Below are 26,896 nucleotides of genomic sequence, written 5' to 3' on the forward strand. Positions count from 1 at the left end.
GAAATTCACGCTATTGCAAACATCCTAGTAACCAATAACAGTCATCAGCCTTGTTTGTATTTTTATTTTATTTTATTGATTTCTTTCACAATTAGTTGTCAAAAATTTTTAATTGTTAGCTTTGCTGATTGGATAAACTTGTTCGCGACATTGAATAAAAATGGATGAGGCCAATTAGCCTTTTTTCATTTAAAAAGTAATTCATTGTAAAAAAAAAAGTAAATAAAAAACAGTTATACAAACTAAAAAAATTTTTGTAACAAAAAAAATTTATATTTTTATAGAATATAAATACAAAAAAGGTAAAGGATCAAGTTTTTAAAGGAACTTAGTTGTTTACTATTTCCGAATGTATTTATCAAACTTTTTGGCGCGTTTAAATTTATAACTGCCCAATTTAAAGTCTTAACTGGTAGTTGCTATTAAAAAAAAAATAATAATAGAACCAACAACCGAAATTGCAAGTTTCCGATTAAGTCGAATGAACGCCCGACCAATTTAACTTAAGGACCGAGGAATTTATTATCAAAATAACATCACTTTCATACATTTTCAACAATTTTTTGTCCGTAATTGTTGAGATATATATTCGCGACAAGCTGTAATTTATACAAAGTAAAAAATCGTTGCATAAAACATTTTTATAGCTTTTTTTTTCTCCGAAAATTGGGCGTATAATATCCGAGCGTATGAATGGCCGCCAATACTGACGCTCAACATTCAATTGAATGTTTGTTGCGGTCACGGCAATGCGTCAGTTGACAAAAAAATATATTTTTTGTCCAGTTAAAAAGGTCCATTCGATTGACTTTTTATCTGGTCTTGTCGACGGTAAAAAAAGTGGGCGAAAATCTCGAAGAAAAATCAATAGATTTAATTTGTACATATTCTTTATTTAAAGAAAACAAAACGTTCAATCATAATTAATTATTTGCAATTAATCATACAATAATTATATTAATAATCATAATAATGAGCTTATAATACTAATCTTGATCAATATATAATATTACTTTATATTAGTTATTTAATTAGTTAATAATAATTATATATATAATATATATAATTAATCTCAACCCTCAACTAACACAATTCAATAAAATTATTGTTGTGTAGGATTATTTATGTCGAGGAATTAAATCACCTCATTAATCACGTCTGCGCCACGTAAATTTAGCACGAACAGATTCCAGAGGAGGAGCCGGTGCAGTAGCGGCTGCTGGAATAACAACAGGTGCGGGTACTGCTTGAGGGTGTAAATACATACACCCCGGTTTTGTACAGAACGGATGGTACTTGCATTGTTGTGATGGATGCGAAAATACGCACCCTAATTTAGTGCAAGACAAACCAAACTTACATTTCGGATGTTTGTATGCACATTTATCACCAAATTTGCATGCGGGGAATGCGCTGTAATAGAATAAGAAGTTTTGAAATTTAGGAAAGTAATCTATATTATTAAGAGAGTAAGAAAAATTCTGTGTCCAGGATAGTCATTTGATAAAATCGGTTTTTTTAGTGAAATTTAATGTCATTGCAAAGGTCTTGATTTGAATTTATGCCTTTTCAAGGTTTCATATCATTCTCACCAATAGTCAATTTATAATGATAAGTATTTAGGCTGCATTTAAAAATATTCTCTAGATACATAATTAAGAAATGATTTTGTATCTCAAGAACTATTGACATTTTTAAAGATATAAATTTACCCCGACATTACACTCATCAAGACCTTTCATTTGAGTACCCACATCAATTTTTCATACACTTGTATATGAAAAATATATAAAAAATTGATGTGGGTAATCAAATGAAAGCCTTTGATGAGTATAACATAAGGATGAGCTTATATCTTTAAAAATCTCAATAATTAAGAACTGACCTTGCTTATCTTGTCAACTGATGATATTTTTGAAGATCTGAGCTCATCCAGATGTTACACTCATCAAGACCTTTCATTTAAGTACCCACATCAATTTTTCATTAATTTATATATATTATATATATGTATATATGAAAAATATATCAAAATGCATGTGGGTACTCAAATGAAAGCTCTTGATGAGTGTAACATCGAGATGAGCTTATATCTTTAAAAACGTCAATAGTTAAAAAAGAAAATTCATTGCAATTTAAGTCACAGCAGTCACATAGTGCTAGTACATCGACTTAAATGATTAGTTACCTGCAAGGAACTGGAGGATGCATGAACGCGCATTTATTTCCCAGCGTACAGTTTGGCCAGTACCGACATTTATCTCTGGACTTATCGGGCAAAATCGTGGCTACTGACAATTTTTTATTCACTGCAGTGACCGTTGATAACACGGTTTTGGCCTTCTCTGGTGATGGCGATCGCGTGTAAACGATGGGACTCAATTTTCTACGCTTAGGTGGCGTCACTTCGTTTATTAGGTTATTGATGTTGTCAGTGCACTGATTTTCATTATTTTCAGCAGTCTCTATCTTCTCCTGGTCATCAACAGCCTCGATGTGTTCGACCTCTTCTGTGATATTTAGATTATCAATTTCTGAATTTTCTAGATTACTGTCAGTGTTGTCGATAGTGTCCTCTATTTCTTCAGCTTCTAATGAGATTCCCGAGTTGTTTATAAATGACTCACTTTTGCTATTGTTTAAAATTAATTCGTCGTCTTCATTTACCTGAAGAATTATTTTTAATTTAATAAAAATATTAATTATTCTATCATTTTAAAATATGATAAAAAAAATGTAATTTTTATTTTGTAAATAAAAAAAAAAAAAATTACCTCCATTTCCAAGCCGTCGGCCTCAGAATAACTGTCTTCTTTATTAACATTATTATTATAACCATTTAAAGTGACTAGAAATTTTTGATTATCATTACCTCGCTTGAATAATGACATTACAACGCCCATTTGTTCATCGGTAACAGCTCTAGGTACATCTAAAATTAATTAATTAATTTAAATTTAGAAAATTTATCATAAAAAAATTTTTAATAAACATTGAAATAAACTTACAAGGTTCAGGCTCCGTTCGATTACTATCAGAAGTAGTCAATTGAACTTGAATTTTCTCCATGACCAATCGCTTCGTTGCATTTAAATGTACGGAAAAATTTTGTCCACTAGTTCTCATGTTTATTGGTTGTAACCGTTTTAAAATAGGTTTTTTATCCTAACAAATATTTATTGTCAATATTTTCTTCTCTTATTACAATAAATTATAAAATTCATTAATCAAGGATAAGTAACAAAATTTTTAAATTTACAATTAACTTTGTTTAAATCTTTATTTATATTAATACAATATAAATTTCAAATATTAACAAATTTTATAATTTTATAAATTCTATATTTTTTTAAACAACAAGAAAAATTAAAATAAATAAAAATCATGCAAAAACCTAATTAACAATAAGAAAAAAAAAAAACTAATAGTCGTTTAAAAAAATCGCTCATCACCCAAACAACAATACCCAAGGCAAACACATCAAAGCATACACCTGCGTCTACTCACCAGCAAAGCAGGCTCTGGATTTTTTTGTTTAACAACCGACTGATTGGCTTCCGCGACAGCCCTGAGGAGGAGCGACTGGGTGGCCCTTTTCTGAGCCGGCTGAAGAGGTTTAAGCGGCCGGGGTGTTACAATAACTTTGCTAGCAATAACTTTGTCTTTATCTTTGTCCTTATCCTCCTCTTCCTCCTCCTCTCCATCTTCATCGTGATCCTTGTACTCAGGCTTATCCACATTGTTAACAGCGATGATCCTCGACCTCACAGGACCAACAACTTCCTCTTCCTCATCATCATCATCCTCTTGCTTGTCATCCTCCCGAACTTTGACACCCAGCCCCCCCAAAGCGATGAATTTGCTCTTGACTGGCCCCAGTCTGCTCCTGACATTTCTCGGTTCATCAGGCTTGTCCTTGAATTTCCCCCCGGGTTTCATCTGTCCAAGCCGATCTTTAATTGTCCTCTCAACTCTGTCAGTCCTCCTCTCCCTCTCCCTGTCTTTCTCTCTGTCTCTGTCTTCCTTCGGCCTCTTGTTCACCACCACTCGGTTCTTTTCTTCCCTGGACCTGGATCTTTTGTCGTCTCTGCCGCGAGAATCCCGTCTCGGCTCGTATAGCCTCCTGTCAGCTCTTTTATCAGCTTGCCTGCGATCAGCCTCGTTCCGTCCAGCTTCGACTCTCTCCCTCTCGTTCCGTTGGACTTCAAATTTATTCCTCGCAAGGCCCAGCCGCGTTTTCACTGAAACAACTGAAGTAATTCGCGGTTTTTTGACGCAAGACTTCAACTTTTTACCTTCGCTTTCATCAGCCTCTGCATCCTTGGAGTCAGCGCTTTTTAAACGCTTGTCTGGTCGCTGGGAATCATCTTCAATGCTCCTTTTGACGTACGCAATCTTATCTTCAACCACCGGGACCTGGTTTACTTTTTCCGGCTCCAAAACCTGTTCATTTTCCTCAACTTCTTTCGCCTTGGAACTTTCGGAATTCTCTCTGGGCTTGGGACTCAAGCTAGGACTTTTTGGAGCCGGACTCACAATTGGGGGTGTTGTTGCTTTAGGTTCATTAACCGGCTCATTTTTTACCTTAAGTTCATCCCCTATTTTCTTCTTGCGCTTCTCTTCCTCTTGTTTCACGACAACTGTTGGCACAAACTCTCGCTGGGCTTTCTTTTGCTTCGCTACAGTTACTTTTTGGAGCTTCTTCAGCACCTGGTCATGCAACCAGTCAACAAACGGCGTCGTACTGTCCTCCAGGAATAAATTTAGGTCTTTGTGCATCTGCTGACGGGTTTTTTTGTTCACTACCATCACCAAAATATAATCCGGTAGCTCCTCATCATAACGGACTCCAAGTTCTAGGAGCTTTGCTCTTATCGCGCTCTAAAAACAAGTTATAATGCTTAGACAATAGTCTATAATTTTAATAAAAATTTTTTAAGTTCAGTTTGATGTAAATTAATAATTGCTGAGTGAAAAATGTAAATACTTACTCGTAATTGATTTGTTACTTCAATACCTCTTACATCCATGGTTATTTTTAAATATATTTAAACTATTAATAATTTTTATTTGTCACTGAACTATTTAAATATTTATAAACAGTGTTACTTAATTGTTAATCGCGTATTTTTTCGAGTTTTATTTAAATTATTATGAAGACTGGTTACTGGAGTTGCAAAAAGGTTATAAATGCATATAAATACATGTAATGAACTATATATAAATACATAACTCGTATGAAACAGTTATGTATAAGTACAGGAAATTACTTTATCAATGAATGGTAAGAAACTACCACTGATAAAAGATTTTTAGAATTTTTGGTTTAATTTTTAAAAATTGCAATTCAACTTGAATAAAAATAATTTTGAAATTGAGAGACAAATGATCATTTTTAGAATTGTTTTAATAAATTATAACAAAAAAAATTATAATACTGAAGTTGAACCGTCAGCTGCCAATTTTAAAAATTTTTTAACAAATTCATAACAATAAAAAAATGCTTCTAAAAATTTTTATTAAATTTCACACATGGAATTTTTTAATTAAATTTTTTTTATAACAATTTAATTGCTATAAAATGCTAAAAAAATTTTTTATGTCTGTCAACTTCAGTGTCATGAAAAATTTCATATTTAAAGCTTTAAAAAATTTAAATGTCATTTTTCAAAGATAAATTTTTAGACCTAGTTTGTGTTTCAAGAAAATTAAAATAATAATCAAGTGTCATATAATTTTAGTGACAAAATTGATAGATAAGCAGAAAAAATTATTTATAAATTTTTTTACAATCCTCGGCAGAGAAATAATACGCAGAAGGGTTTTTTAAACACTTCAGCAAATCCAAGTGTTTGTCATAATAATCAAAATGGCGGGACAGTAAAAAAAAATTAATGACAATTAATTAAATGTTGAAAAAAAAAATTGATTTAGAAAATTAAGTTTGAAGAATATTTTAAAAAAGGTATGAAATTTTATTTTTAAGAGCAAGTTGTTGAAAAAAAATTATCAATGTCTTCCATTTTGATTATAATGACATCAGCTAACATTTCATCACTTAACTGCTATTTCTCCACCGGACGATGCCAGTTGACGGGGAAAGGAAATGATGCTCCTGGTGATGCTGGTCCTTTTGCTGATTATCTTCTTATAAAAATGACGGACAAGGTTTTGATGATGAGTAACACTTTAGTAACACTAGTAACACTTTAGTTTTATGATCAATTAATGATGCGTGATATAACACTGAAGTTGACAGATGTAAAAATTTTTTTGGATATTTATACCAATTAAATTATTATAAAAAAAAATTAAATTAAAAAGTTTCATGACATTAAATTTAGCTGTCATTTTACAATTTTTTTAATTTTCTTTAACTAATAAATTATAGTCAAAAAAATTATTAAAAAAATGGACTTGTAGAAATTTTAATAAATTAAAAATGCAATTTTTTAAAAATAATTTTTTAGAACAAATTTTTTTTGTTGAAGAAAATAAAAAAATTGTCAAGCGATAGCTAGCTTTAATGTCATAAACGTTTCACATGTAAAAATTTATAAAAATTACAAGTGAAAATCTTAGAAGCATTTTTTTTATTGTAATTAATTTATTAAAAAAATTTTTAAAATTAACAGCTGACTGCTAACTTCAGTATTATATGACATTAAATTTAGTTTTCACTTCATAATCATTTTAATTTTTTTTTTATGATATTAAAGTTAGCTGTCACTTGACAATTTTTTAATTTTTTTTGACAAATAAATTTCTTCCAAAAAATTATTTTAGAAAAATTGCATTTGTAGTTTTTAAAATTTCTAAATGTCAATTTTTTTTTTGCCATAATTTATTTGTTACAAAAATTTTGAAAATTATCAAGTATCTGTTAAATTAATTTTCATTTTTTTTAATAAATAAATTATAGCAAAAAAAAATGATAAAAAAAATGGATTTGTAGAAATTGTGATAAATTAAAAATGCAATTTTTTAAAAATAACCTAAAAAAATTTTTTTTGTTATAGAAAATTAAAAAATTGTCAAGTGACAGCTAACTAATGTTATTAGTATTATTGCGTGATTGGAACAAAGCAAAATTTTCCGGTACAACATAATAAATAATAAATTGGAAATATTGACAAATAATACTTTATAATTATTGATAATTATTTAAATTAAGTGAATTTAATTAGAAAGTAATAACGAACTTATTAATTTTATCAATAAATGCAATATTTAACGCGGGATTACAAAGCATATTTACTCCGGGACATTGTTCCGAGCTCAATGATGAGAACATGGGTGCCTCATCCAATCAAATTAAATTTAGACGCTAACGGAAATTTAGAGCGCTCTGATTGGTCGGGGAGCGCTACCTTCAAAATTCTTATTTTCGCGGGAAATTTTTAATTTCTTTTAAATAAATTTACTTGATAAAAATTTTATTTATAATTAAAAATAGATAAATTAATAACATAAATTCAGAATAATTAATTTTTATATTAATTAAAATTTTTTTAATTAAACAAATAAGAAAATTCATTTTTTTTAAGGGAATTATTCTAGAAATAAATTTTTTATTAACATAATTAAAGGAACTAAAACTAAAAAATCATTTACAAATGATTCAACTGATAATTAAATTTTTTATAAGGTATAAATAATTAAAAACTCAATTAATTTATCCTACTAACAAAATATTTCTCTAATAAATAATTAAAATTTCCTGATAAATTGTTTTTATTTATAAGTCACTTTTCTCTATTACAAACCATTATTTTTTTGTAAATTGATAAGCATGATACACATGGTATTTAATTTCAAAGCGTTTACGAATCGGTATTTAAAAAAAAAATAAAATTAAAACAACGTAAAATAAATAATTCATTATTCTTAGCGCGTGATGGTTCAGTTATTTAATCTAGTGTAACAAATAACACCTATTCAAATTAATTACATGGAGAATTTATATTAACTGGCATGATAATAAAAACAAATAAATTGAACAATAATAATTACATCTATACATCAAATTAAAAAAAAAAAAAGAAACTTTTAATAATAATATCAGTATTAATTAATGACTAATTGATTAATATTCTTCCTTAAATACCGCTGTGATAATTAATGACCAATTTATGTAATTATTTACATATTTCACTTGATTACAAAGTTCATAGAATATAAGTAATAAATTATGTAACTAGTTAATTAAATCATGAAAAAATTATTGTATTAATTCATTTTTAAAAATTTCATATGATGTCTTGTCTGGTTTATAAATCGGTTACCATAAAATTAAAAAAATAACAAGGCACCAATTTCACGTACCATTCATTCATAACTAACCTTTCATTCATCTCAGCACTTTTTCCTTATTATTACTGCATATTTAAAATTTAAAAAAAAAAAAAAAATCATAAAAATAACAAAACAACATTGTTTACATTTTTCCACGCGAAAATCTGTCGTCGAGTTTTTGAGCTTTCATAAGAATACTTTTCTTCCGCGCGTCATCAAAACGATTGACCTGCATGTCCATATCACGGTCAAATGGTCTTCGTACTGTTGTTTGATTCTTTTTCGCTTCTTTTTCGTCTTTCTGTAATTAAATAAACAAATAATTACGCAATTCAATCATTTAAAAATAAAAATAAATACAAGAAATTCATACCCGTCTTTTCTTATTTAATTTCTTCTGGTGCATTTCAAGCAGCGACTTTTCATGTCTTTTGCTTGATTTTTCTCTTGGACTGTCATCTATCGCTTCTGCAGGTCTTTTGTCCATCTAAAACAATTTAATAATTATCTATGTTATTAAGAGAATGATCTTGTATCTTGTGACCTATTGACATTTTTAAAGATATATAAGCTCATCCCGATGTTACACTCATCAAGACCTTTCATTTGAGTACCCACATCAATTTTTCATATATTTATATATATTATACATATGTATATATGAAAAATATATAAAAATGCATGTGGGTATTCAAATGAAAGCTCTTGATGAGTGTAATATCAGGATGAGCTTATATCTTTAAAAACTTCAATAGTTAAGAAAATATAGTGCAATTTAACAAAAGTCATTATTTAATGTAGCAGAAATTTTGATTATTTATAGTTCACAAGTCAGGGTAATCACATAGTGATTGCTGGGATTGCTAGTCACTAATAATCAAACAATTCAATGATCATAATTAATCAAATAAAAAAATTATATAAATACCTTCAACTCTTTTTGTTTACGTTCACGATCTGTAGGTGTATCAGTCCAACTAGATCTATCTGAAAAATCAGGACCTTCTTTCGTATGAAATTTTCTGGGACCTAGTCCTAAATTAGCAGCTCTCACTGCCGGTAATTCAGTCATCCATTCTTCCCGTTTTTTTTCTTCCCGGTAATCCTAATAAAACAAAAATTAAATAATGAAGAAAAAAAAAAAAAAAAAAAAAATAAATATTAACTAATATCAATAAAAACTTACAATCTCAGCAAGTTCTTCTTTAATCAACCTCGCCCTGTACTCCAACTGCCTCTGAATTCTGTCGCTACCAATAGCCGGGTGATCAGCAGGCAAAGGTCCAAGTATTTCTTCCTCTTCATCAAGCTCGTCGGGTTCTCCTTCAACATCCACCTCCATTAGATAGTCGTCCTCGTCTTCGAGATGCTCCATCAGATGCCTGGGCAGTGAAGGTCCAATCCGCTTCTTCTCCTCCCCGACCCTCTGCAACGTGGGTGGTAAACTGGGTCCAAAGGCTTCATCCTCATCTTGAGCAATTTTCTTAAAGCCATCCGGCAAACAAGGCCCAATAATTTTAACCTCAGAATTTTTAGTCTCCGACATCGACTTGGCAGGATTTCCAACAATTTCAGGCGGCAAGGTAGGTCCGTAGCAATTGGCGCTTGGTACTTCAACCTCACCACTGTTCTCACCGTGGTTCTCCTCGTCGATGTCGTCAATATTTAAATTGCTGTAATTTTTATTATCATCGTCGTCGCTTAAGTTATCTATTAAATCTGTACATATTTTTAAATTATCATTATCATTAACACTATCTAATGATGGCACAGACGTAGATGCATGCAGGAGGATATCTGTGTTGAATTTTTCCAAGTCATCATCGTCTTCTTCTTCCTCTTCCTCATTATCATTGCCGATACTATCAATGACTATTTCATCACCAACTATTTCTATCGGGGAAGCTTTGAGTTTCGACCTGGACCTGGACCTCGACTTGGACCCTCGACTCTTTCCCCTAGATCTGGACCTGGACCTCGTTCTCAGCCTGGACTTTCTATCCCGAGAATCTCTGCTCCAATTCCTTCCCCTCAGCGACGAGTCTGACTGCGAATTGCCCTCGGTGTCAGACACGATATCAAAATCACTTAAATTTAAATCTTTACAGTCTTGGTTGGATAAATTGGAGATTCTATCATTGTCATCGTGAGTTGAATTTTTGTCACCATTGCCAGTGTTTGCTTCAACGACTCGCTCATTATCTCGGGACTTTTTGTGCCGATCGCGCTCCCTGGAGTACCTACGACTGCGATCGCGCTTGTCGCTGCGACGATCATAGGAATCTCTGGACCTACGGCGGTCCCGCTTGAAGTCTCTCGACCTGGAGTCCCGTCTGTCGTAGTCCTTGTGGAGACTCTTGTGATTGTGATCGCGATGCCGATCATCTCTGTCTTTTCGGCTGCGATCTTCCTTGGAGTTTTTGCTGCTTCTGACCGGTTCCTTGGAGCCGCTGCCGCTTCTTCCGTGACGATCCCGACTGTGCCGATCCCGATCCTTTCTACGGTCCTTGTTGTGGCTCCTTGACCTGTCGTGGCGAGTCCGTTCCCGGGATTTTTCCCTCGATGGACGACGATTTGGTTGAAACGGCGAAGGCTTGCGACGACGTGCTGCCGATTGGGTGACATGCGCGTCCTTTCGGGTCGCCTCGAAACGAAAACGCCTCCCTTCATCGCTGTCTTGACTCTCTGAATCCGAATCCATTGTCGTCATACTCTAAAACTATAACAGAAATTATTTATATAATTATTTTCAGTATGCCTAATTTAGATTGTTTTTTTTTTTTTTAACTACTATTTATTAAATTTATTGATTAAAACTATTTTTATTTCGTAAATTAATTTTTTTTATTGATTTCTTTGGCACTAGATTTATCTTCACTTGTTGTTTTATTTAATAAATCGTTTTTAACTATTTCTTGCTCTGGTTGATTTTTTCCTTTGCTCAACATTTTTTCTTGATCATTTATTTTTTTCTCCTGATCTCGTAATTTTATTTCTTGTTCCTTTAATTTCAACTCTTGGTCAATTATTTTTTTCTCTTGACTCAGTGATTTTTCTTGAGAACTCTCAATTTTTTCTGTCTCCTCATTTTTAGTCACCGGTTTGTGTTGCAAGTCAGCTAAAATTTTTTTAAAATTCTGTTCAAGCTCCTGACTGCCTTGCCGCAAGTCTTTAAACTCTGATTTAAATTCAAAAGACTTGATCATTTTGATAACTTTAGCGCCACTGTACTTGAACGACTTGATCAATCCCGCGGTAGCGATACCTTTGATACTCTGAGAGACACTGGACCGCCAGACAATGTCACTCAAGACCTCTTGGACAATATCACTGCAGTCGAGATCGTGAGCAATAGCCCGAAGACAATCTTCCATGTCTTGTGTGCGACCTCCCTTAGACCAAAACTTAGCCAGTTTTTTCTGCGGGGTCCCCGGCAGCTGATTGAGGTGATGGATCCTCGCTATAGGACTGTCATCTTGGTGACAAACTACCGGAGTATATTGAAGCTTTGGTATGTCAACAAAATGATCGAACAAATTCAAAACTGGCTCGTACAATTCTCTGAAATTCGCCAACTGAGGAACCACAATCTTTGAAATTTTAGACTTGTCCTCTCCGAAAGTCATACGAAAGTCTCCGTGATAAGACAGACCTGCGATAGTTTGATAAAAATCCACTTCTGTGAAATTTTCTGGCAGCAAGAGAAGCGCAGCATGAACAGCATTCTTGAGATTCTGCGCCAGTGCGGTCTGGAGCGATGAATTTTCACTCGCTGCTTGCAAAATGTGGATCGGCTTGTGCAGCCTACCAGCTAAATACAAGTTATTCCAATCGAGGAGGTCTTCAACCAGCGCAGACTCTGATATCACGCCGTATTTGATCAATCTATCATCCGCTGACTTTATCAGAGTGTTGTAGTATATTTTAGCTCCCCAATTCTCTTGAAACCTGCTTATCACTTTGTGTCCTAACAGTCGTAACGGTTGAGCATAATGGCTAGGATTGCGGACTAGATTCTCAGCATGCCACTGCTCAGAGTTTCTCACCACGAATACCAAGTCTAGCATGTTCTTCTTCGGATCCGTAGTTTGTTTTATTACTCCCGATCCGTATGCGAAGCAAAATCGCATATTATGAGGAAATGTATGGAGAATTTTTTTAAATGACTCCGATATTACTTTTTCCATCATCTTATATGTAAAAAAAACTCAATTATTAATTATCTCAATTTAGATTTTATAAATTTAAATAATTTTATACCTTATTTTTCCTTTAATTTTAATATAAATATTTAAATTTATTCTTCTCCCAAAACTAATTATTTTCGACTGTTCATTCTTCCACCAAGTTGATTCATATTTTTTTGTTATATTGATCAAGAAATTTTTCCCACAATTTTTGACACCGAGTTTTTATTTTCAATAACAAAAATTAAATCCATTGATTTTCTTCTTGTTCACTTTCTTCAGTTGATTAATTATTAAATAAATTAAAATCTTCTGACGTTCACTTTTGCTTAAATATAAAAATATATTTTCATAAAATAAAAAAAAAATTTTTTTTTAAACCTTTGAATAATAAATTATCTTGATTTTAAAAGTAAATCCAAATCCTCTATTTGTTATTTTCAATAACAAAAAATTAAATCCATTGATTTTCTTCTTGTTCACTTTTTTCAGTTGCTTTATTATCAAATAGATTATTTATTTATTTAAATAAATTAAAATCTTCTGACGTTCACTTTTTCTTAATTTAAATATAAAAATATATTCTCATAAAATAAAAAAAAATTTTTTTCTAAACCTTTGAATAATAAATAATCTTAATTTTAAAAATAAATCCAGATCCTCTTGTAATTTTATCAAGATTAAAAATTCCAGTAAATATATCTTGAATCCAGTATTTTCCAGCGCTGATCACACAGAGATAAATATACACATACAGTACATGGCTTTATAAAAAGTGATTTATCAATATTCCGGCGTAGATAGAGTACGTAGCACTGAAGCCAGACATAAATATTTTATTAAATCAAATTAATAAACCATTGTGAATATGCACATCCACATAAATATGTACATACTCTTCACAGCTTGCGGTGCGATGAAAAATTTATTGACTTTACATGTATACTCTTATCTGATGAATTCCAAGCGTAGGTTAGAATCCCAGTCAAGTAATGGAGCTGAAAAAAATTCACCAACCCATTGCTCTTTACACGATTACGTCAAGTGAACCTATCACTATTTCTTACTCTTATCACCTTAATTACGGATAAATATACACATTAGAAAACAAATTAGTATATATATATATACATATACATAAGCTTAATCACGTACATAGCAGCAGCAGTAGCGCTAGATCAAGCTATTGTGCAAAGAACTTACTTGAGTAAATGAATCGGCGATACCTTGCGATGGGCGAGTCTCAAATCACCATCTTTATCAATAATTTCTCTATGTTCATTTATTTATCACACTTATTACTTATCTCCCTCTCGGCGACTTTTTTTCTGTCTATACTCTCGACGATTTTATTATTTAAAAACAAAACAAAACAAATATATTATTTATAAATTATTGTTACGCTTTTCAACGTGTATAAAAAGATAGTACAAGTGCGCCATGCGATAAATATATTTTTGTTAAATTTTTCGGACGCGTTGGCTTGGCGCTACGGTCTTTAGCTATGACACTGAAGTTGACAGACGTTAAAAAATTTTTAGAATTCTATATACAACAGCTAAATTATTATAAAAAAAATTTTATTAAATAATTTCACATGTGAAAATTAATTAAAATGACAAGTTAAAATTTTTACAAGCATTTTTTTATTGCAATTTATTTGTTATTAAAATTTTTTTTAATTGACAGCTGACGGCTAACTTCAGTATTATCTTTAGTTTCAAGTTTTCCCGCGGGAGTTCAAATTTTCTGCTCGATCGGTTCAGATTGCGCGCGCACTAGTCGGTAGGAATTGCGACGGCCATTTTGATGATTTTGAAATAACGGCTATTACGCAGCAGCAGAAGACCACTAACTTCTGAGCGCTCCGAGTCGTACCTCCGGTTCTTTTTATATATTTTTAGTATTTTTATATTTTTTAGCTTAATTAAGTCATTTTGTTTCATTTTTTATTAAGTAGTAGAGTAATTTAATTGAAAAATAGATAAATTTGTCATATTTTTAATAATTAGAGGTAATTTAGGTTATGATGGCAAAAATAATGCCAAAAAATAGCAAGTCTCTAACAACGACATTGTTTTTGTTAATTTTTATTATTGTACTCACGTTTTGACATTTCACTATTTATTTATAATACTAAAGTTAGATGACGTTTTTAATTTTTTGACTTTTTTTTTCTAATTTATTAAATTAGAACAAAAAATTTTTTTTTTTAAAATAATACTAAAGTTAGCCGACATTTTTAATTTTTTTTTTTATTCATTAAATTGGAGCTAAAAAATATGTAAAAAAAAATTGCACTTATATTTTTTCAACTTTTTCACAAGTGAAAATTTTTTTTAATTTTTTTGCAATAATTTTTTCAAAAAAAAATCTTAAAAATTTTTAAATGTCGGCTAATTAGCAGACACTTGACATTTTTTGATTTTTCTTGAAAAATAAATTAGGCATAGAAAATTATTTATAAAAATCTCATTTATAACTTTTCAGAGCTTCTAAAGATGAAATTTTTAATTAAAATTTTCTTGCTATAATTTGTTTGTTAAAAAAATTCTTAAAATTATCAAATGTCTCTCAATTTCAGTATCATTACTGATTTAGTAAAAAATAAAAAATTTTTGGAGACTTGCTGAATATACAATAATATTTTTTTAATTTTTATTGACAATTTATACTTATAGGTATTCAAATACTGAAATCAGCAGGCATCTGGCAATAAAAAAAAAATGTCAAATGTCTGCAAATTTCAGAATCACTTTAAATAAAATTTAATAAAAAATAGAATTTTCTATGAGATTAAATTTAGCTGTCATTTCACAGTTTTTTTTTAATTTTTTTAACAAAAAAATTTGCTCAAAAAATTATTTTTAAAAAATTGCATTTTTTAATTTTTAAAATTTCAACATATTAAAATTTTTTTTTCTAATTTATTTGTTGCAAAAAATTTTTAAATTAAAAATATCTGCTAAATTAATTTTCAAGAATTTTCTTTATTTTTAATGAAAATTAACTTAGCAGATATTTAATAATTTGTAGATATTTTTTTTAACAAATAAATTATGGCAAAAAAAATTCACATTCAGAAATTACAAAAAATTAAAAATCCAATTTTTTGAAACTAATTTTTTTGTTAAATAAAATTTAAAAACTGTCTAATGACTGCTAACTTTAATGTCATTTATTTTTATCAAGGTTTGTGTTGCTAAAATTATTTATTATGTTTTCAGAAAAAAAGTGTCAGTGATTAACAACTAGTGAAAATAAAATTGAAGATACCTGATGTCAACTGCAAGAAAATTACTCCGGATCAGCATCAGCAGCCAAGAAGTCCTCATCTGGCATCGACCGGTAGAGAAATAGCAGTTAAGTGACATTAGCTAGCTGTTTACACTTGGATGATGCAGAAGTGTTATGATACTAAAAATATCAGACATCAAACACTTTATTTATCAATTTCATTAAATTACGTTTGATTCTTTGAATTTTTCCATACTTTTCTTTCATAATTTTTTTTGTTTCGTTTATTCTCATTTAAATATACACTTAGTGAGATTCTGCTGCTTTTAGTATCATGTTGATTATACCCTTCTGCATATTATTTCTCTGCCGAGGTTTGTTATTGTTTTTTTTTTCTAGTTTATTTATTTCATACCTATTTTTAAAAATATAAATATTTAAACAAATAAATATTTCTGGAATTTAGGAAATTTGTAGGGACAAAAATAGAAGGTAAAAAAGAATAAATAAAAAGAAACAAATATTAAATTATTGTGATATATTTTTATATTTAAATAGTTTTGTTCCATCCAAAGTCATAATAAATTTATTTTATGTTATTAAACAGTATAAATAAATTTGTTATTAATATTATAATTTATAAATCGACAATAATTATATACTTTATAAAATTATAAGATACCACTGGTAGTACAAAGTAAATCAGTTGGAATGGAAAATTAAATACAATAGAAAAATTTATCGTAATGTACAGCGTAAAAAACATTTTACCTTCTATTAACATATATTTATTACTTTAATATTTAAATGCTAATAAATAATCGCATCATCGCATCCTCTGTTGTCAATTACAAGTCATTTAAATACATTAATATTATTATTGTTATATTTATTTATTTAAATTATTATCATCATTATAATTTAATACGATTGTTTATTACATTATCCAATAATTTTTTTGTTTTCTTCTCTGAAGAACCCTGTTACCTTGTAATTTATGTTTTGTTTTGATCGACAATTTCTTTTATTTTTATTTTAATTATCGCAGCAAAACAGGTTAATTTATTTTTGTCCACATTTTTATTTAATTTAATATTAATATTTTTATTTTATTAAATACATTTTTGTGTGATAATTTTTCTCTGTCATAGTTTTATAATAATTTTTTTTTGAAAATGGTTTCATAATTTCGTGATACAAAAGTAAAAATTTTTAACAATAGCTTATAACAGAAAATTAAATAAAAATGTAAGTAATAAAATTATACCTGTAATGCTACTTAAATTATTAGGAATGTGCGAACACCATAAAAAATTAAGACTTCCAATAGTTTACACCCGATAATTTTTGAAAATCAAAATTCAATTTTATGAAAAAAAAAAAAAAAAAAAAAAACATTTCCAACTGAATTATTTTATCTCCACTAAACAAAAAAAAATAAATAATTCGCACACGCCCATAATTCACAAGCAAGTACAAAAAGTCAGCGTAAAAAATGATAAAAATAATGCAAAAAAAAATTGTACCCTAAAATTAAATCCATTAATAATATTTCTTGGGATAAAACTCTCGTCAATAAATTTGTTATATTAATCAATTAAATATATATAATATTTTTATATAAATCTATTTTTATAGAATAGTATAATACAAATTAAAAATTACAAATGATATTATTTACCACTGACAATAATCATTCAACCAATCAATCATCAATTATCTGAATAATTCACTAGATTTTTCAAATCGTCTATTCTTACGTCTTACATACCATTTAATATTATATTTATTAATATTAATAATTAATAATAATAATTATTCATTTATTTTCCGCCTTGGACAAGTTCGAGACTCTAAGTGCGGGTTTATTTGATTTTATCACAGGATCCCGTTATTATTTTTGTATTCAATTTCATTTCTCTCCACTCTTTGATTTTTTTATTTAATTATTACTTTTTATAAATTTATTTTTATACTTTTATTATTTTTACACAGCTTATTAACACTCGATACCGAAACTTAAACCTAAATCTGCAAGCAACTAGTCTAAATAAAAAATTTTTTTGTTTTTTTTTATTTTCAATAGTTTTTTTTTTTTTTTTTTTTTTTTTTTTTTCAGTTGCTTGTCTACTTTTATTTACACTTTACAAAAGAGAGTAGAGAAGTGTTTATTAATAATAATTATTATTTATACTCATCAACTTTGTTGGCTGAGTAATTAAAAAATAAAATAAAATAATAATATTAATATTAATAATTAATACACAAAATTAATAGTTAATCGAATAAATTAAATTTTCAGTCCTGTTATAACACTCTCGTATACAATAAGAGTCTTAACATTTAATTAAAACTTTTAATTATTATTTTTACGTCCTGAAGTTCAAACTTGAAGTCACTTATTTATTTATTATTTATTATTTCACTAATAAATAATTAAATAAAAGAAAATATATAAAATAAAATAAAATAAAAACACCGACGGCCATTTGAGAAATTCTGGCACAGACTTGAGATAAAAATAAAAATAAAAAATGGCACATTGGTCACTTTTAAAAAATCTTGATAAATAAGTTTATCCGTTCGATTAACATTATTAATTAACTAATTAATTAGTTAGTTAGGGATTAGTTAATAGTTTAATATTTATGATTTATTATTTACAATTTCCACTTGATCGTAAGAAATGAAAGATCACAGCCACTCGGTAAGACAGCCGCCGAACCACATCACGGCAATAGGGAAGAGATAGGACGTCAGAGCGCGAGTTAAAGACATTCGCGGGCGACTCGCGGATCCACTACCGCTGCCCACGCTCGTCGTCGAATTTTGACTACCCTCATTCTTGTCCAGACTGCCCCCACTGGACTCGGGGCTTTTGTCAACGCTGTTGTCCACGGGACTCTTAGGTGCGATATCCACCTGCGGTGGTATCACCGGAGGCACTGGTGAAGCTACTTTCGGGATTTCTGGCTCTGAAGGTTTAGGGTCTTCGCCGGATCCTTCGCCCCAGCCATCTTCGTCGTCGGTTATTACGTCATCGTCGCGACCGTTTCCGGAACCGCTGCCTGATCCTTCAGGAATGTCTTCTGTAAATTTTTTTATAGTTAACATTGATTTTTTAAACAATTTTCGTATAATTTATTAATTTGATAAATTATCGTGATAATGAAAAATTTTTTTCAAGAATAAAATAAGTGAAAAAAAAAATTTATCTGATTATAATAACAAAAGATTTACAAAGTAAACATCTAAAGCTTCAAATCGAATTTTTCCATTATCCGATCATTTTCTTTAAGCATAAAAAGTTAAAAATAAAAAGTACAAACCAGGGTCTATCCAATTAACATTTTGGCCATTAAATGCGGATCTGAGCCGACTGGTGATTGTTGTGAGAGCAAATATTTGCTCTCTAACAATCGCGGCTCTGGGACCAATCCCGCGAACCTCTGGGTTTAGAGTCTGCGTCTCGCCGTCGGACGATACCGGGTATAAATATCTAAAAACAATATTATCGTTAATCCTCTTATAAATAAACAGAAGTCCAGAAAGAAAAAGAGAGTCGTTAACCTCAGATTAAACAAAATACAGATTGTATCTTATATCTAGATCTGCTACTCCATTTAAAAAAAAAAAAAAAGCTTACATGCTGAATTTATAAAAAATTTAATTGTTGCAAATTTTACAATTTAAAAAATGCAATACAAAGAAAAAGGTCAAGAAATTTTGCACTTATTGTGTTTTAAAATGGACCAGCTTAAGCTGTGTAAGACTAAAAAAAATTAAAATAATTACTTGTCAACATGTGTGCCATTCCAACATTCCTTGGTGTTGCTCACGGGAACCACCAACCCATCATTGCAAAGTTGGTACGGCAAGTAAATCCAAAACTGCCTGGAATCTCTGACCCTCTGGCGAATTTCCTTGACGAGTTTGTCGAGCATCACCGCGGTCGTCGAGCGGCCGTCTTCTCCAGATTCCTGGTCAAAGTTTCCCGAATCAAAGTCGACGTCACGGGCAGCTGCCAACGCGGACGGACTTCTTCGACGTCTCCTCCGCCTTCCAAGTACAGGACGCCCGCACCCGCTAAACACCCGCTGGGACACGTCGTGGCTATTCTCCTGGAAGTTCATTATGGCCTCAGATATCTTGAGATTTATCGGTCGCACCAGCATCTCAATGTTGAACGGCCCCAACAATCTTTCGCCTACTTTTCCAACCGCCTCTGCAATTCGAGTCATCATAATTAATGAATTTATTTAGTTGAGCAAATAATAATAATTATTGTCATCATCTTTATCTTTATTTTCATCGGGATTGAGATTGAGATTAAAATTAAGATTTATTTATTTTAAAATGACGGTGATGTTTTATTTGCTCTAGAGAAAATTACGGTTTAATTAAGTGGAATTGTAGATGGAGACGCAATGAAATGCGATGCAATTTATAAATTTCGCAATCTCATTTCCTAACATGGGACAGAAACGTCTAACTCGTATTTTATTTTTTATAGAGCTCATTAATCACTAGAGGTTAACGGTTTCTTGGAAACTCGGGATTTATTTATGTTATTGTTACTTTCATTATTATCATTATTATTATTATTTTCATTATTGTTGATGTCATTTAAGTGAAAAGTGCAATCGGATTAAGTGCGGGTAATAGTATGCGGCTAACTAACGTAAAAAGGAATAATTAAAGAGTTAATAATTCATGAGCTGGCATTTTATAATATTTTTTTAAGTCGTTAGTTGTAGAAGTTCGCTAATGATTTCTAGGAAGTATGCGCTTTCTAGTTACCGAAGATATGTTGGTATTCTTGATTGTCTATTAGGTGAATTTATTTTAATATAAATTGATTTATTTATTTAGATAAAAAAAAAATTTTAATTCTAGACAATTATTTTTATAATTCCAGTTTAATTGTACAGCTTTCATGGGTCTAAAAAAATTTTTTTCTTACATTTTAAAATTAAAAAGAATGCTTATTAATTGGACAGGTTCTGGTACGTTCTGACAACAAAAATGAACAGATATATAAATTATCAATAATGAAAGAACATACCGACAAAATGATTCCATTCAGCATCGAGTGCAGCGTGTTGTGTAAGGCAACCCTTCATGACATTAGTGCACATGTCACCGCAGGCAAGTACATTACCGGGTATGCCGGTGCAAGACGGGCATACTGTCATCCTGGTCAATGCTGCTGCGCACTCAGGCGAAACCTTGAGCTGTTTTTCAACATAACAGAACAAAACATTTTATTATTATCATTATTACAACAAGATGCCGCGATTTAAATGTTTAACTAAAAATCAAAGTAAAGCGTCTAGCGTCTAATACAAGAGGATATGTCTGATGTGGTGACTACGGGTAGTCCTTTCCCAAGTAAAGGACTCACCCAACCGTGATAATAACCGATTGCTCTAGTAATTTACGTGATTCAGCATTCAGACGTCGGCTTATTTCTCTAAGATATTATATTGTATATTATATATTGTGAGGATATTAAATACATACCGTCTGCATGTTTTTGAGCACATCCGCGGCTACCGTCAGAGCTTGGCTGAAGGCCCTCGTAGCTATGAATGACCTCTTTATTTGGACGCCCAATTTCTGCGGAACGTCACCGAATGGACGCATGTCTTTCATGTGATTGCTCACGCATTTTAGGTACTGTGCGTCGAAGTTGTACTGACTGTTGAGCACCGTGAACATTTTTTGGTACAGGGTATTGAAAAAATTATCCATCGCTTTGTCTAGATTCACCTGAAAAATTTTTATCATCAGAAAGATCTTGAAATTTGAGCCTTTTTATTATTTTATATATATATTTAGTGACAGTCAAGTTTTTATATTAACTTTTTAGAGAAGTTTTGAATAGTATTTTGGACCTATAAATTTTTCTGTGACATTTTTTATTAAATAATTGATGATTGATCCTAAAATATAAATGTTATTTTTAAAATTTATTTTAAAAGTATCCAAACTATTTATACCACGACAAAAAATATCAAAAAATCATTAAGCCGAAGTTTTTTCATTCATAATTTACATAGTGACTACAGGTTGCTAGTGATTATTATTATTTATTTTTTTTTTTTTTTTCAAATGATGAGTCAAGTTGAAAAATAATTAAATAAACTTAAGTCTGACTTAGCTCCGCCTACTCGCAACAAAACGAAAAATACAGTGATTAATTTAACGAGTTAAATTTAAAGTGGGAGTAAAGTCGTTTAACTGCAGTTTAATGGAGACCAAAATAATCGCGAAGGACTCATCAGTAATCGCGGAGTGATTTTATAGTGGTTTTATGTCAGGAGCATTGATTGAGCATCCACTTGCACGCGATAATACTGCCGCGATGAGTAATGTAAAGAGAGAATAATAATGTAAGGAAAAGCTTTAGCTTTGCGGAGATATCCCGCCGGTAGTTCCTATCGAGCTGATTTTTTACTGAATTGCGACGTCGAAGATTTGATTTATCGATCTTCTATTTTTTATTTTATTTTAGTTTATTTATTATATTATGACTTCTTTCTACATTTTTTCAACAGTATACACTTTATCCTATTGTCTACGGTAGACTTGTACTTCCGGAGAGAGACCTACCTCGAATATTTGATTAAAAAATTTTTTTAAGGTCCGTCATGCTTCACAACTTTTTTATGGGATCTTCCTCTTCCGTAAAAAAAGGTTGTGTGAAGAATTTTTTTTTTTTTATATTTCTTTTTCAAATGACTAACTTTAATTTTTATGGGAATTTAATTTATTCGAATTAAAAATAACTTAATTAAAATAAAAATTATTTTGAAATTACAAAAAAAGATTTTTAAATTAAAAAAAATATTTATAATTTTTTGTAAATTCATTTGATAAAAAAATCTTGAAAATTTTCAAACATCTGCTGATTTTAGGATCACAAAAAAATATTAAAAAAAAATTAACTTACCGTTCCTTTGACGTAATAATTTTCCAATTCATTAAACAAATCAGTGAAAACATAAGCATTTTGTTCGTACAAAATTCCATAAGTTTTTTTGAACATTTCATGAAAGCCTTTCTTGGAGGACGCCAATAGCTCTTTAAAGAAACCTGTAACAGGAATAGAATTTTTAATTAAAACCGTGCGTCAATCAGAAGGTGTCAGGAAAGGCGAGGGTGAATTTCCGAGGATTGAAATTTTTTAATAAGAAAAGTCTGAGTGCAAGCTCTGCTCCCTGGAGAAGAGAATAAGAGCGGGATAGGAAGTTAAAGAGAAACATATTAGAAAGCTATTCCTGACTCATTGTAAAACCAGGAGCTAGCAGCTTAAAACTGAGCTCTACTTAGACCGGCAACAATTTACTTTTTCATCTCGGTTTTACTATTACTAACTTAAACTCCTTTTTCCTGCCCGTCCCCTCGCTTTCCCCTCCAGTCACTTGAGAGTCTAACGAAAGAATGAGATTAAAATTCCTTTTAAATGACAGCCACCCGTTTAAAAGAGTGAGTGAGAGAAGAGAGAGGAGAGTAATCGTGTAACGAATCCCACGGCATAGTATCCTCTCTGCTCGCTGAAACTCTATTCTGGTCGGTTGCAAAAGCCATTCCCAACCCATCTCCCAGTGGCATCCAGCAAAAGCTCAAGCAAAAGAGGAAGCACTTTGCTGCGGCAACGTTTTTAATTCACCAACCTCTACTCTCTCGTATTTTGTGCCTCTCCTCTCGCCCGGTAAAATCTCAACTAATTTTAGCTCCCCGACATCCCCCTTCTTCTTCAATTTCTTACATTACATTACCTGAGGCGAGCCGTACGCCCGGATGTGGATAAGAATTTCTCGGCTTCATTCAATAATTTCGTGTCTCTGCTCGTAGAATGGATGCCAATTAGCACGTAGTCTTACTTCAGATGGGTTTTTATTTTTATAGACATTTTATTACAATTTCAAGATGTCTTTACATCCGTACCCACAAGACGACACGGCCTTTGGCTTTCTGTCTTTTTATTCAAGTTGAGCCTCTAATTAAAGATCGTTAAATACCTACTTAAATTTTTTTTATTAATATTTATATTTTTTTAATTACAGCATTGGTAGGAGAGTTTATTAACTGTTGATGAATTTATTTATTTAATTTATCAATATTATTTATTTTGTTTGTTAGATATTTTTTTTTACAAAACTATTAATTTATCTGATCTCTAAGAATTTTTTTTATGAATATATTGAAGTTATAAAGTCGCAAAAATTGTCTAAATAGAATTTTTCCGCAACAAATATTTATCAAATGTTAAAAAATCATTTATCAACAATTAATAAAATTCAAAATATTAACAAATTTTTCTATCGGTGTGTAGTAAAATAATAATTTCTTAAAAATGTTATCTTCAACCCATCTAATCTAAAGAATTATAATAATCATAATATAATAAGTTATTATTTAACCCCAACGGAGGTTTCAATTAATTTTAACCTCGGAAGAGCTACTCTCGGGGTCCATGACTCTCTTTACCAGTCTGTCTTTCTTAACGCCGACTCTCAGCAGAGTTTTCCTTTGATGCGGCTAGTGGGTACCTAGCCACTGCAGAGCATATAGTGCCCTTACGTACTCATACTAGACTCCATACACATGTACACACATATATACATGAAGTAAGAGTGCAGCAGTGCTTGATACTCGGCAATAGGCACTCTGGAACGGCAAGGCCTCCCTCATAATGTCTGACGAAACCTATGACGTGTGTCGGGGACATGTGAGCTTTTCCTCTTATTCCTCTTTTCACTCTTTACTCTTTACTCTTAAGTACTGCCTGGGACCCCTGTGCTCACTACTTATTACTCAGTACTCTACTCTGTACTCTATCCTATGAAATGCTGGTCTACTACCACCTTACGGTGTACCTTACATCCCTTTCCTCCTACTTTCTTTGAGAATGAGCCGAGTTACCAGTTAAAGATTCACAGACTTGCGCCTACTGGAGATTTTTTTCACTACTTTTTTTTTCTAATGCTTTTACATATTTAACTTTGATGTCTAATAAATTTTTTTTTTATTTTCAATTCACGGGGTTTAATTTTTTTAAATAATTTATATTATTGAAAAAATGAATTAAGAGAAATTTTTTAACTAAATATAACACTTAATTTGTTTTTGTAACTTTATTCAAAATTCTTTAAAAAAATTACATGAAACAAAACCTTAAAAATTTTTTTATTTATCTTTCAAGTTCTAATTTTTATTTTTTAAGTTTAAACCCTCATTTTTATAAAAAAAATTTTTAATAAATTAAAATAGTCTCAAAAATGGATACTTTTAAAAACAAAAGTTTACCCTGAGTTAAATTAATTGGCAATTTAGCTTATTACGAAAATGATGGAGTAATTAACAATTAACAATTTCCCAAAGAATATAATATAATAATTAATAGCTAAGTTTTGAAACAAGGGTTGTTCGAAGCTGTTAGCGAGGTGTACAGGTGATTGCACTCTTGAATTATCTGAAATTAAAGTGCCCCACTTGACTCTGAGTTCGAGTCGTTGAGAAAAGTTTCAAGAAAAGAGTAAAGTAGAAAAGCACCTGACGAAGAAAAATGATCCACCGTGGAAAAATGGTCCCCGTATAAATAATATCAATAATAATAATAATAATAATAATAAAGAAGTAAATTTAAAAAAAAGTCGATCGAATAAATTTACGACTTAAAATTTATTTTAATTGAAACCCAAAAATAATTGGAGGCAAAAAAAAAGGAAAAGTTGAGTAAAGTGAAGATTATTTGGCTTTGATTCGACACTCGGGAGCCACTAGAATCTCCGGTGCTCTGGTATCCACCCTCGCTCTTCGTTCACATCTCTTACATCCCCTAATATAAAAGGTGGGAAGACCTGGACCGGACAGGTTCGATCCCCCGTTGTCACTTTGCCGCTAACGAGAAAAATTCTTTTGACTGGATGGAATCCCGAATTTTAAAAGTCTCATCCCCTCTGAGCGCCCTCCAGCGTTTTTTCTTCCTACTATAGTATAGTGTACGCACTAGTATACCTTTAGCTTCAGTTTTCAGTTTGTTCTTTACTTTGATTACGTGGATTAAAGAACCCGGTCGTAGTGAGAGAGGATGAGAGAGGGTGAGAGTATGGAAAGTATTAAGCACCAAGGTTGATGTACTCACCATGAAATCTTGCGCCTCTAGTGGCGAGAAGTTGTTGCAGTCGCTGGAGGGTTGCTTTCATAGCTTTTTCATGTCTGTCCCGAGCTTTTGCTTGCAGCCTCTGCTCCATATCTACTGTACAGCAAACCTCTCCGCCGCTACTTATCCCACCGCATGATTTTAATTCTCGTGCTGGAAAAAAAATAGAATTGATGGATTAGATATTAGCTTTTAAAAATCAATGGTTAGATTTTTCATTTTTTATTATTATTTCGATCCATGAGTTCTTTAATTAATTTTATTTCTTACAAAATTTTTGAAATTTTAATCAAAATAAAAGCATTAATTATCAACACTAAAATGACAATTTTTGAATGTCAAAAATTAAGGTTGAATAATTTAAAAAAAATTGTGATAATTAGTTTTTTGTCTAGAAATTTAAATTTAATTGATATAATCATAATTAATTAATTAGTAACAAGATAAAAAAATCTTGGGACTTGATTCAATCAGTCAGTGACCTCAGTGTCAATTTACTGATAAACTAGCCAATAAATCTCTTGTAGTATTTATGACACATAAAAAAGTGTCGCAATAATTTTTTAAAATCTCTGACGATTAATCACAAAACAAAAAATATATATATATATATATATATATATATATATATATATATATATATATATATATATATATATATATATATAAAAATAATAACACCGTCTAGGACGACGAGGTTTTAATTATAAATATTAATCACGGTAGAAAAAAAGTTAAAAAATAAAAAAAAAAATTTAGTAATTTCCTCTTGGCAATTTAAGTTACCGGTCATTTAATTATCTCCCAGACAAATGGAAATGAACGTGCAATAAAAATAATAAAAAGAGCTTAACGATAGGCACACGCATCCTCGAGCGATAGTTGGCCCGCGATAAAAGTTATTTAGAATTTACTCGTCACCGACGGGATTTGCTGGTTAACTTTTTATCCGTAACTCTTGTTCTACCCGCGTAGTTATATTATACACAGTTATTATTTGTATTAT

The 26,896-nt window shown here is 30.6% G+C and overlaps 4 protein-coding genes across 7 annotated transcripts in view; all 4 read right to left on the reverse strand.

Annotated features, from left to right (window-relative positions):
- Positions 1-992: 992 nt before the first annotated feature.
- On the reverse strand, positions 993-5,188 carry Nab2 (Nuclear polyadenosine RNA-binding 2). The gene is made up of 6 exons (XM_074254564.1): positions 4,992-5,188; positions 3,508-4,881; positions 3,009-3,165; positions 2,775-2,932; positions 2,189-2,667; positions 993-1,413 (listed from the first exon to the last, which is right to left on the reverse strand). The coding sequence occupies exons 1-6, from the start codon at positions 5,028-5,030 to the stop codon at positions 1,149-1,151; spliced, it is 2,472 nt and encodes an 823-aa protein (XP_074110665.1). The 5' UTR covers positions 5,031-5,188; the 3' UTR covers positions 993-1,148.
- A 2,528-nt stretch (positions 5,189-7,716) lies between these two features.
- LOC141534667 (uncharacterized) lies at positions 7,717-13,957 on the reverse strand. 4 transcript variants are annotated; one of them, XM_074254155.1, is made up of 7 exons: positions 13,686-13,957; positions 13,379-13,480; positions 13,099-13,297; positions 9,482-11,014; positions 9,224-9,400; positions 8,669-8,782; positions 7,717-8,596 (listed from the first exon to the last, which is right to left on the reverse strand). In XM_074254155.1, the coding sequence occupies exons 4-7, from the start codon at positions 11,003-11,005 to the stop codon at positions 8,438-8,440; spliced, it is 1,974 nt and encodes a 657-aa protein (XP_074110256.1). In that variant the 5' UTR covers positions 11,006-11,014; positions 13,099-13,297; positions 13,379-13,480; positions 13,686-13,957; the 3' UTR covers positions 7,717-8,437. The 4 variants fall into 4 exon arrangements, with proteins under 4 accessions (XP_074110256.1, XP_074110254.1, XP_074110257.1 ...); XM_074254153.1 differs by lacking the exons at positions 13,099-13,297; positions 13,379-13,480 and having other exon boundaries at positions 13,686-13,956; XM_074254156.1 differs by lacking the exons at positions 13,379-13,480; positions 13,686-13,957 and having other exon boundaries at positions 13,099-13,367.
- LOC141534669 (phosphatidate cytidylyltransferase, mitochondrial) lies at positions 11,055-12,851 on the reverse strand. Its single transcript, XM_074254157.1, has 2 exons — positions 12,556-12,851; positions 11,055-12,485 (listed from the first exon to the last, which is right to left on the reverse strand). Exon 2 carries the CDS (start codon positions 12,483-12,485, stop codon positions 11,130-11,132), a length of 1,356 nt encoding a protein of 451 aa, XP_074110258.1. The 5' UTR covers positions 12,556-12,851; the 3' UTR covers positions 11,055-11,129.
- A 2,285-nt stretch (positions 13,958-16,242) lies between the features above and the next one.
- Positions 16,243-26,896, reverse strand: part of Dlp (glypican dally-like) — a 70,104-nt gene continuing 59,450 nt past the window's right edge. Inside the window, exons 2-8 of the mRNA XM_074255208.1 lie at positions 25,873-26,043; positions 22,675-22,817; positions 21,243-21,491; positions 20,785-20,953; positions 19,515-19,944; positions 19,049-19,218; positions 16,243-18,808 (exon numbers count right to left, since the gene is read on the reverse strand). Of these exons, the coding sequence (XP_074111309.1) occupies positions 18,414-18,808; positions 19,049-19,218; positions 19,515-19,944; positions 20,785-20,953; positions 21,243-21,491; positions 22,675-22,817; positions 25,873-26,043 (1,727 nt within the window). The 3' untranslated portion in view covers positions 16,243-18,413. The remainder of the gene's footprint in view (positions 18,809-19,048; positions 19,219-19,514; positions 19,945-20,784; positions 20,954-21,242; positions 21,492-22,674; positions 22,818-25,872; positions 26,044-26,896) is intronic.

Source organism: Cotesia typhae, unplaced genomic scaffold (genome assembly GCF_013202065.1).
Source record: "Cotesia typhae breed Kobodo isofemale line unplaced genomic scaffold, CoteBio_Ctyphae scaffold_13, whole genome shotgun sequence".
NCBI lineage: Eukaryota > Metazoa > Arthropoda > Insecta > Hymenoptera > Braconidae > Cotesia > Cotesia typhae.